We start from the raw sequence: 12,124 nt of genomic DNA, 5'->3' as shown, positions 1-12,124 counted from the left end.
TATAACAATTGAGATAATGTAAGGAAAGTGATTCATCCAAAAGATTTGTGGAAATGCAGCACTGGGACAGCAGTTTGTACTTCGCAAAGGATTTGCATGGCAACTGAGGCTTAAGTGTTGCAACACACCTAGGACTCCTGTGGAGCCCACAAAATTCTCCTTTCTGCTGCCAGGTAGAGCATGTTGTTAGGGTGGGTGATCCATAGCAACAAAATTGGACAAAACTGTTAAAAATAACAATGTAAAATCTATTGAAGTGGACAAATAACAAATTGGGGAACATGTATTTTTAAAAAATCTGCTGAACCTTAGCAAGTACAATGGTTGCCTGTAGCTTTTAGCCTAGAGATGACATCCATCTCCCCAGATATGTGTAACAAAAGACTTACTCTGGGCAAGTGGAGGAAACTGTGATGACTTTCAGTTACTACTTCCCCCTCTCCCAACCCATATCAGTGATTAGTATAGCTGTTTAAGTAGCAGAGTGAATAGAAGATGACATTGAAAAGAGCTATAACAATCCATTCTCAAACCAAAGCCTTGCCAACCACCCCTAACTCTGAAAAGTGATGGCTACTGCTGGAATTCATTGGGTTCTTTTTTGTTGAATTTGACATGTAGGTTGAGCATACCTAAATTGAAAACCTGAAATCTAAGATCTTTTGAGTGCTGACACGACAGGTAAAAATGATTTGGATTTGGAACATAGTAAGCTTTGGATTCCAGATTAGGGATACTCAATTGGTAAAGTCTGTGCAAGAATCCCCAGTCAAATGACTCTGAAATCAAAGACACCTCTAGTCCCAAGCATTTCAGGTAACACATTCTCAACCTATAGTTATTTCTACTCCCCTCCTCTGTGTATGTGTGTGTGTGTGTGTGTGTGTGTGTGTGTGTAAGTACATGAGAGAACACATGTGTGTGAGTATAGACACGTGTGCATGGTGTACACATGGACAACCTAGGGTGTGGTTCTTTGCTTTCTACCTTGTCTGTGGCAAGGTCTCTTGATTGCCACCATATATTCCGGATTAGCTGGCCCATTAGCTTTTTGGAATTTTCCTTGTCTTTTCCATCTCATTGTAAGAACATTGGATGTCACTATTTTCAAATGCTTTGTGATTTGATGCTTTCTTACTGTCTCAAATGAAGCTTTAGAACTTGGAACAACCCTTATTATATTCTACATAGTTAAATGGTAGTGGCCAAACCAAGTTGGTGATCCTTTACCCTCAGTAGCATGCATAAGGGATGTTCTCATTCACTAGAGAAAAATATATTCATGTACTTGTTCCCATCCTGCTTTTAATAAAGTCCTTTTTTTTGGAGACAGGGTTCCTCTGTGTAACCCTGGCTGTCTTGGAACTTGCTCTGTAGACCAGGTTGGCATTGAACTTGGAGATCTACTTGCCTCTGCCTCCCAAGTGCTGGGTTTAAAGGTATGTACCACCACCACTACCAGCCCAGTTAATAAAGTCTTATTAATATCGACATTTTTATAATGCAGCTGGTGGATGGCTGTCTATAATTACACTTCTCCCCATGTCTACTTGTTCACTTATTCTCTTAACAGCCTCAGTCACAAAATAGAAACTGGCTCCACACTAATGGGGGTTGGCATCTTTATGACCTTCTGGAATTTGCACTCACACTTGGCTCATATTCCTTCCTCATTCCACCAAATTTTAGATGAGCACATATTTAAATATCCATCCATATATATGTCTGTCTATACATGTTCACAGTCCTTTGGTTATATCTTAAAATTGGAAGAACTGGCAGTTGTATAACATTGATAGAGTTGGGAAGTAGGTTTTGCTCATACCCACAAGTTAAAGTCTTGAGTTTTTGTTCTTTTGAGTTCACCATTTGCTTTCAGTGACATAAAATGTCAAAGTAATTCTATCCATATTTGCTTTCTGTAAAAGTTGAAATTAAATTATTTCCTGAAGTTTGTCATATGCCTGTAAAATCAGTAACCATCCATTTCTCCTCAGCTGGTGTTAGTCATATGCCTGTGAAATCAGTGACCGTCCATTTCTCCTCAGCTGGTGTCTACTGTGCTGTTTTTCCACAGATGTATTTATTATTTCTGTAATCTGGAGCACTGTGTTGTTGAGCCAGTCAGATCAGTGCCTTTGTAGCTCTCTGCATTGTTTGGTGTGTATGTGTACCGAACTTTCTGAGCTTTAAACAGAATCCCTTACATGTTTTAACTCTTTGCAGTTCTGGTCTTTCACACTTTTATATAAGAGGATGTCTTCTGATCCAGCAAATGAATTACGCTGTTCATGTTGTCTCCAGATTTTTAAAAAAGTAATTTCTTCAAACACAAAGCAAAGCAACAACAAAACATCCTCTATCGTCCTTTTATCCTGTTCTTTCTTCAATCGAAAAATGCTCATTGTGAACTTAGTATCATGGCATAGAGTGTGGTGGTGGTAGATAGAAATCTAAACTGAGAGTTACTCAGAGTGTAGCATGAGTTAGCAGTGTACTGTGGGGCTTGCTTAGGTCAAAATCTCAGGATGGGGCTAACCATTTACATTTGCTGTGGTTGTTTATGCTGCTATGTTTAAGCATAACATCATTTCTTTTACTGTTTCTCTGTGTTCATATGGGTGCATTGAGCCCAGAGCAGAGAAAGTAAGATTTTCTAAATTTAAACACCAACATTCAGCATCTGCTAATGAATGTAGACATTTCCTGGAATTAAAGAATTTGTACAAAATGTATGCCTCTTTTTTTAAAAGGTTTGTTTTATACACTCATACACACACACACACACACACACACACACACACACGAGAGAGAGAGAGAGAGAGAGAGAGAGAGAGAGAGAGAGAGAGAGAGAGAGAAAAGTACTTGTGGAGGCCAGAAGAGGTCACTGAATACCTGGGGCTGAAGTTATGTTGTGAGCTGCCTGAAGACAATATGGGTTTTTGGATCTTCTGGAAGAGTAGAATGTGCTCTTAATCACTTGGCCATCTCTCCAGACTGTAGACCCCTTCCTTTGTCAGTATTCATTGTGAGGATCTAGGAGAGTGCAGCTTACTTTCTTCATTAGCTCAGCTAATGAAATTAATGAAGTCAAGAAACAGTAATGTAAAGCAAGTTTTAATGGAAGCAGTTTCTGTAAATACTGTGTTTTGGTTTTTCTTTATGAACATGTTTAATATAAACTGTGACAGGTCACTTTTTTAAGGCAGTATAGTTGTGTATCATGACACATGCTGAAGAGCTTTCTCAAGTAAAACTTCATCAGAACGTAACTGTCAGATAAAGGACTGAAATGAGGCTAAAAGACACTATAAAGATCTGGATGGTAAAGCCCTGAGAGCACCAAGCAGTCCCCACCTACTGCCCTCAGTGCTACCAGCAGCCTTGGAAGGAAGTGCTGTTGCCATAGCTCATCTTAGTCATTTTCAGCATGACCTCAACCATGAGCAACATGATTGAGGCACTTAGTATGGCACGATGGGCACAGAAATGTCACTGTAATGAAAGTTTGGAAACAACAAGATGGTTCCAGGGAGGTGGCTCAGTGGGCAAAGCAAGTGTCAGGATCTGAGTTCAAACCCCCAGAATCCACATAAAAGCTGACTGTGGTGGTATATCTGTAATTCTAGTGCTTCTGGAGATGAGAGGTGGAAACAACAAATTTCCCAGAATCTTACAGGCCAGCTAGCCTGGAGAATGCAGGAACAAAAAGAGGTCTCATCTCAAAGTAGAAGGCAAGGACTGATACCTGAAGTTGTTCTCTGATCTCCATGCATTCACACAGACACCCACAGACACACAGACTTAGACACAGACACAGACACAGACACAGACAGACACACACACACACACACACACACAGAGAGAGAGAGAGAGAGAGAGAGAGAGAGAGAGAGAGAGAGAGAGAGAGAGAGAGAGAGAGACATATATGGTTTTACTCACAGGATACCAATAGATGTAACTTGTTGACCAGATTGTCACAGAGAAGAATAACCCCCAAGGAACATCCTTGCAACAAAGAGGATAGAACATTCGTGGAGTTCTGCATTGTTAGAGAAAAGAGTGCACAGGCAGCAAAGATGCAGGCCCTGGTGGAGTTCTAATGGTGGGATATAAATACATAGCACATTGTAACCATAAGAGAGATTATCTGTGGTGTGGGACCTTGCATACAGTCATCAGAAGAAGGAGCAGAATAATGTAAATGGGGCTATGTGACTTTTCTTCTCCTTAGATAAGGCTCTGGTAACAGGCCAAAAATACAGTTCTATTGGTATAGCTTAGTGAACCAATGAGTTTAATTGGGGGTTATTTATAGGATCATAAATGAAAGGGTTACCTATATGAGCATGGGCAACTTGGAGACAACTGTACCACTGAAGAAGAGTGTCCCCCGCTAGAAATTATTATAGATATCCTGGTGGGGGAGCAGCTTCCACAAGGGTGTGTTTGTTGGCCTAATCTTGTGAGGGTCTTGTATGAGTAATCACAGCTGCTCTGATTTCAAGTTGGCAATATCCATATCACACCTGGAGGACAGAGTTCCACTGCAAAGGGATTGTTCATTGCCCCTAGGACTGACTAGGAAGCACTAGGACCAACTCTGCACATGACTTACTTCCTGGTTCATGCAAAGGACCCCTAGATGTTTATCAGGGTTCTCAAGGCCTCCTTATGAGGGAGAATTGATAGAGACTGATAATGTTATCAGACCTTCCTTGCCGGAGCAGCAATGAAGATAATAAAAATATGTGACTAGCAGCCACCGTGCTGTAGGTAACTCATAACTTCACTTACCAGCAGATACCCAGAAAGCCTGAACCAAGATAGCATGATAGTGCCAGCTGAGGAGCATGTTCCCAAGGCTGAGCAGAGCAGAGCTGAGCAAATTCTGGCTGGCCATCCCTGCCATCATCTGATTTGGCACTGGATGTGAAGAAACAAATGGAAATTCATCTATAAGACCTGGCTAGAAGATTAACAATGAAGAAGTACTTGTCTTTTGCCTGTTTTCCATATAATTTGAAGCATTTGCATTATGGACTTCTTCATTTTCTTTAGATGTCTCTTTTTGGTAATGATAAACATGCTTTTTAAAATAAGTATGGCATTTCTTATTCCTTTAAGGTTTTAAGGTTGTTTCACAGTTGGTCAGAATGAGATCATTAAGAACACCATTTTAAATGTGTAGACTCAAAAAGCAGCTCCTTGGCCCCAGAATCATGACTACTTAAGCTTACACTGCAACATTTAGCCTCCCAGCGGGTGTAATTACTTTCTCCATGATCCTTAGTGCTTGGAATGACCTAAGAAAAACTATTTCTTTTTCCCTCTTTTCCCTCTGGTGTATGGCAAAGCATGTTACATTTATAGCAACTAAAAATTCCAGTGGTTTTGTCCTCCCTAGCAGATGGCAGCAGGACTGGTTTGAGGGATGCTCTGGGGAAAACAAAGGCTTAGTAGTTCTTCCTTATTTTGTTCAGGGCAGAAAATGTTACACTTTTTCTCCATCTCATACTTCTCCACTAAAAGCCTGAGAAATGAGACATGAAACACAAGCAGGTATTAAGTCTGTTCATGGGGCCATATTAACCACTGTTCTCTTTAATCCTTCCAGTGACTTAGGGACTTAAATCAGAAGGGTTATCACTTCTATACTTTATGTTCTGCCACATGACTGGATTTTGTAAAGTTCAACTATGATTTTTATTAATGTTTAAAACTCTAGGATAGGCAATCTGGAAATCTCAGCATCTGCCCAGAGGTGGTAGATTGAGAAGGGGAAGAGAGAAAGCCATGCCTTTTTGAGTTAGGCATGGAAGTTGGGCAAACAGCCACATGGCAAAAGGGAGGTAGGTTCAGAGTGAAAAAGAATACCAGAGAAAGCATACTTAGGCTCACGCCAGCATCTGAAGGAGAAAAACAAAACAAAACAAAACAAAAAAAGGAGAAATGGCTTTTCTGAATTATTCAGAAAAGTGGGCAGGTTTAGCCCAGCTGCATGGCTGCACCTCCATAAATGACTGTATAGTAAATCAGGACTGATTTTTCTTTTTATATGTGACACCCTATTTCAGGGCTCATTGTCGGAGTGATCCTGAGATATGGAACCCCTGCTACCAACAGTCATGATAAGTCACTCAGCTGTACTCAGGAAGACAGAGCCTTTAGCACCTTATTAGTGAATGTCAGTGGGAAGTTCTTTGAATACACTCTGAAAGGAGAAATCAGCCCTGGCAAGATCAACAATGTGGAGCAGAATGACATGCTGCGGAAGGTGAGCTGGTACGACAGCAGTCTGGGACAAGGTTGTTGATTCCCTGGCTTCATCTTGACCTTGAGAGAAATCCTTCCCAACTGTTGGAACATTAGTTACATTCTTGGCTCACAGTTTTCTAGGGTGCTTGTGTGTCAGGATGAGGAGAAGGAAGAGCCAGATTGTACCTTTGTTGCTTCAGCCTTCTGACTGTCTTAACTGGCTAGGATCTATAGACATGGGCTATTGATTGCACAACATGTTTGCATATCCCTCCTGCCTTGTTTTCTCTTAACCTTGCTGTGGCTTAGAAATGAATTATAAAATAATATTAATTTCCCTTTTAGCCTAGTCAGTATTCTGAACTGCAATCCTTAGTTCTTCGTGGCTTTCTTCACATAGTCTGCAAATATTTGAATGCTTAAACTTATCAGTGACTGATGCCAAAGACTTACCTAATCTTCAAAGGAAGAAAGGCTTGGTTTAGAATTGAAGTCCAAGCACTTTTTTCTAATTTTAAAAAATCCATTTTATTTTCTTTTGTGATAGTGTCTTAAAATGTAGCTCAGACTGATCTCAAATTTACAGTCTTCCTGCCTCAGCCTCCTGAATGCTAGAATTGTAGGCATTCTTCACTATGCATGGCTCAAGCATTGTTTTTCATTTGACTATGGAGCAGCAAAAATGCTCCAGGGGGAAAAAAAAGATTATGTGTCTCTCATGTGGGTGATTTCTGGGATAGGCAAGAAATCAGTATTAAAAGATTTATTCATGTTGGGTAGATTAATTGACTTTTATTTCAGTTAATCATTTTAAATATTTAGCCTACCCCCTCTTCCTCCTAAAAAGGTTAGCATGTTTAGAAATGCTTAGTTCCTTTGACTGTACTATAATTGGCTATGTAGAAATGTCAGTGTGAGTTCCTTATATCAACAACTGATTTCAGTCTCTGTAGAGTTACTGAACTTCTGTTGATGATCAGGAAGCTGCTGGCCTTATTGGTAACTTTGTCTAGGCCACATAAAATATTTCAGAAGGCTATTCACTTAAAAGAGACTTATGTAGTAGAATTACAGCTATAAAGGATCACATGAATGGGAAGTTAATAAAAACTCATGACAGCTTTTTTTTTTTTTTGCAATTAAGCCTTCATGAATGTGTGATAAAAATCAAGATGTTTTTATTTTCTGTTGAAAAACATTGGCAGCAGCTTTCTGTGAATTTCTGAAATTGCCTCAAACTGTTGTGACTTAATATGTATTAAGATAGAACACTGGAATCTTATTTAGAAGTGCTGGGGAGGGGGAGATGGAGAGGGAGAACATGCCAGTCAGTAGGGAAATTATGGCTTCACTGCTGTAATTATTTAACACATTAGTGGCTTTTGTTCTAAATAGGCACTTTAGTCAATGGCTTTCAATATTAAATAAATATTACCAGTTTATCTTTATCTAAAATTTGACTTTTTTCTTTTTAAACTTTCAGGTAACATTTGATCCAGAGGTATTTTTCAACATTCTGCTGCCTCCAATTATTTTCCATGCTGGATACAGTTTAAAGAAGGTATGAACATTTTGCCAATAATTTAAGAGATTTCTTAAGAATCTCAGTGTTAATTGACCTAGATAATTTTCTAGTTTTCCCCTTAAATGCTTAGATTTCTGTGTTTTGTACCCACTCAGAGACCTTAGGTGGCTCATCATCAGGGACTTGTTCCAGTTTTAAAACCTAGAGCTCTTCCATACCACCAGTAGAAATATAACATTGTATAGCCACTTTGGCAAGCAAAGTGATAGTTTCTTGTAAAACTGAAGTCAAACTTGTCTTAAGGCCTAAATACTTCACTGCTGAGGATTTCTTGAAGAGAAAGTAAATTTATGTTCACACAAAAATCTATGTCTCATTCTTCATACTATCTTATTTATAAGACAAAACCAAAAAACAACCAAAATGCCTTCCTGTAGGTAATGGTTAAACAAACTGTAGTGAATACACACCATAGAAAAATGGTCAGCTTTCACATGGAAAAATGTTTGATATACAAACTGGATAGACTTATAAAGAATTATGCTGAGTCACACAATCCAGATTCAAGGTTATATGTTGTACTACTTTATTGATGTAGCATTACAGAAATGACAAAATTATATAGCTAGAGAACAAGTTCATGGTTGCCTGGATTAGGCATGATGGAAAAATAGAGTTTGGGGAGAGAGACCACAAGGAACATTTTTGTAGTCATGGATTATTTTTGTATGTTAAACAGTATTTTTGTGGTGCCTAGGATAGGATGCAGAGCCTTGCATAGATGCTAGATGAGTGGTATACCCCAGGCCAGTTCTGTATCTTGACTGTGGCAGTAGTTACACAATCTGCACATGTGATAAAATTACATTGACGTTGCTCAGGCTAGGTGTAAGGGCCACTCTCCTGAGTGCTGCAGCTGGTGAGGGACAGGGACAGCTCTCCAACCTACCACAGGCCTTGTAGGGGAAAGGGGGTGGGGCATGTCTCCTCAGTCTATGCCTCCATATGGTAGATGAGGGCCAGATCTCCCACACTAATGTTCTCGGGGCCAACTCATCTGTGCCCCTGTCAACAGGGTCAGCTCTGCTGTGTTGCTCAGATGAGGTGCAGGGCCCACTTTCTCAAGTGTTGCAGCTGGTAAAGGGGAGGGTCAGTTCCCTTGCCAGCTGGAGGTAGTTAGGGGCATGGGGGGAGAGCATCTTTCCCTCACCCCCGCTGCAGAGGAAGGAGGCCAACTCTGCCCCTCTTATGCCTCAGGCCTGGCTTATCCATGCCCCTGCTTACAGGGTCAACTCTAATGTGCTGCCCATGAAAGGTGCAGGGCTTGGAGTGCAGCAGATGGTGAGGGGTTGGGTCACCACCAGCCCCCCCATCCTGTGCAGGTGGAGATGGTCGAGGGGAGGCTTCTTTACCTTACCACATGGCAGGGGTGACCTGCTCTCCTGTTCTCACACTCTTGGGCCTAGCTTGTCCATGCTCCTGTAAACAGGGTCAGCTCTGTTGTGCTGCTCAAGTGAGGTGTAGAATCATCCCTCCTGAGCTTCAGCTGGTGAGGGACAGAACCAATTCTCTCTAGTGTTTCAGCCACTGAGGGGGTGGGGCCAACTCTGTACAGCCCCATCCTCTCAGCTTTTGGTGGTATCAAGAACCATGTACATCAACAGAGACCTGGGCTGCATCAGGGCCATGAACCCAGACATGGGCCCAAGCAGCAGCCAGGCCCAGACATCAACTCATAACCCTGGTTCTGGACCTGCACAGTTGCAGGGTTGCTCAGCCTACCAGCTCTCCCTTGTCCTCACCTCCAGAGTGATCTCTTCAGCATTGTCTGGCTATGTGGCTGGATGAGCAAGGGGCGGGACCAGTTCTCCTGCTTTCACATCGTCAGAGTCAGTTCTCCCACACACACCCCCGCCCCCACTCTCTCTCATTGTGGGAATATTGTGTGAAGATTATCTCCCCAAAGGCTTTCTTAGGACAACAGCCTATTTCAGCTCCAAAGGAGGACTAGAGACAAACCTTTCAGGCCTACAGAACAGAGATCTTGGCTGACAGTAAACATAGCATCTTTATGAACTAGAAAATGACTTCTAAATGGAAAAACTCTGGATAGATAATTGGGAAAACTATATTAGGAACATAAGAGAGGGTATCACTATAGAATTTCAATCAATAATAAAGGAGTACTCAGAACAATTTTGTGCCAGTAAATTGTATGGGGAAGGAGAAGTCAATCTCAGGTGTGATTCTTCAGGCACCATACACTTCATTTATTTTTGAGACATGGTCTTTTACTGGCCTGAAACTCTCCAAGTAGGCTAGACTGGCTGATTAGGGAGTTCCAGGCATCTGCTTTTATCAACCTCCTCAGCACTGGGATTACAAGTGTGCACCACCATGCCCACCTGTTTTTCGTGTGTGTGTGTGTGTGTGTGTGTGTGTGTGTGTGTGTGTGTGTGTGTGTGTGTGTGTGTGTGTACACATGAATGTACAGGTATATGTACCTGGTTTGCACACATGCAGAGGCCAGAAGAGGATGTCCAATGTTTTCTTCTGTTGCTCCCTGTCTTGTTGCATTGAGATAGGGTTTTGCATGTAACCAGAAACTTACTGTTTGGCTAGGGTGGCTGACCCGCAAGATCTCATGAGCCACTTGTCTTCTGCCTCCCAATGCTGGGGTTGCAGGAACACACAGCTGTGCCCAGATTTTTCATGTTTGTTCTAGGGATTCAAATTCAGGTACTTATACTAGCAAAGCAAGAGATTTTACCCCTGAGCCATCTTCCCTGCCACCCTACAGCCTTTTGTTTTATGTGGACATTGCTGATCAAATCCAGATCTTCATGCTTGCATCAGGAAACACTTTATAGACTAAGATGTCTTCCTAGCTCTTGTACTAGTAAATTTGACAAGTGACATGGACAGATTCACAAATAAATAAACCTGACTAGAGATAATATAGAAAACCTAGACAGCTCTATATTAAACAAAAAACTGAATTAAGAATTAAAAATCTACTACTAACCTTACATGGCTTTAATAGTGAACTCTACCAAGCATTTAAGGAAGAAATAAAACTGTCCCTGCAGAAGTCCTTTCAGAAAATAGAAGATAGAATACTTCTCAATTCCCTTTAGGAGAGGATGCCTGCCCAACAGACTAGATTTTTCTGTCAAAGCCACTCCTTGGTTTTAAACCATTTATGGAGCATCAGCTAGGTACAGTTAACTCAATATACTTATTTCTGTTTATATATCTATATGAATTTTCATGGGAACTATAAGAAAATAACGATGGTTGAATATAGACACAGGAGTTAACTCATGATTCAATAATTAATTTATGATTCAAAGTCCCTGGCAAACATATTAGAGTATGAAGTATAGATAGAGTTTTTATCTCTGGGTCCCGCCAAGCCCCGGCAGTCCCATAGCCTACTTATAAAATAAACATATAGACACTTATATTATTTAAACTGCTCGGCCATTAGCTCAGGCTTGCCATTGTCTAGCTCTTACTCTTATACTCAGCCCATTTCTGTTCATCTATATGTTGCCACGTGTTCCGTGGCTTTACCTGTAGCCTTTACATGCTGCTACCTGGACAGCAAGCTGGCGTCTTTCCCAGACTTCCACCTCCCAGCCTCTCCTCTCTGTTTGTTCTGCCTATCCTGTACTTCATGCCTGGCTACTGGCCAATCAGCGTTTTATTTATTCACAACATACAGGACATCCCACAGCAATGAAGTTTAGCTCTTAGTAATGGTACTCCATAAGTACTTCATGAATTGAAGACAGAGACAGTGGCTGTTTAGCTACTAGTCCAGTCAGTCAGAGGTAAGGAGGCTGAAATGGAGAGATCCTAGAAACTGTTGTGTAGGACAAGGGCTGCCTCATTCACTCACAGTATGGAGACTGGAAGAACAAGTGTAGTGGGTAGCCATTCCAGCCTTGGCCTGGAAGTTCCAACCCCCATTGAGGCTTCGGTAATGGTCATGCCTACAAGGCAGGGCTGAGAGAGGACACTGAAGACCCAGGATCAAGAGGAGAGGCGGTGGTGGCTCACACCTTTAATCCCAGCACTTAGGAGGCAGAGCCAGGCGGATGGATCTCTGTGAGTTCGAGGCCAACCTGGGCTACCAAGTGAGTTCCAGGAAAGGCACAAAGCTACACAGGGAAACCCTGTCTTGAAAAACCAAAAAAAAAAAAAAGGAGGAGAGGCCTCTCTTGGTTCCAGGAACCTGGACCTGGAGGTAGACTGAGCAGAGTTTTCCAGAGAACACCACTGGACTGTGCCATACCTTTCCCAGACCCTGCAACCTATCCCTTCACTTGTAAGCTC

General features: G+C 41.5%; 1 protein-coding gene across 6 annotated transcripts in view; it reads left to right on the top strand.

Moving 5' to 3' along the window:
• The window catches only part of Slc9a7 (solute carrier family 9 member A7), a 204,564-nt gene that overhangs the window by 68,992 nt on the left and 123,448 nt on the right, over positions 1-12,124 (top strand). For all 6 annotated transcript variants that reach the window (XM_036175266.1, XM_036175269.1, XM_036175267.1 and 3 more), the window contains exons 2-3: positions 6,078-6,277; positions 7,742-7,819. In XM_036175266.1, coding sequence (XP_036031159.1) covers positions 6,078-6,277; positions 7,742-7,819 — 278 coding nt within the window. The remainder of the gene's footprint in view (positions 1-6,077; positions 6,278-7,741; positions 7,820-12,124) is intronic.

Source organism: Onychomys torridus, chromosome X (genome assembly GCF_903995425.1).
Source record: "Onychomys torridus chromosome X, mOncTor1.1, whole genome shotgun sequence".
Lineage (NCBI taxonomy): Eukaryota > Metazoa > Chordata > Mammalia > Rodentia > Cricetidae > Onychomys > Onychomys torridus.
This window is presented reverse-complemented; position numbering and strand designations above follow the sequence as displayed.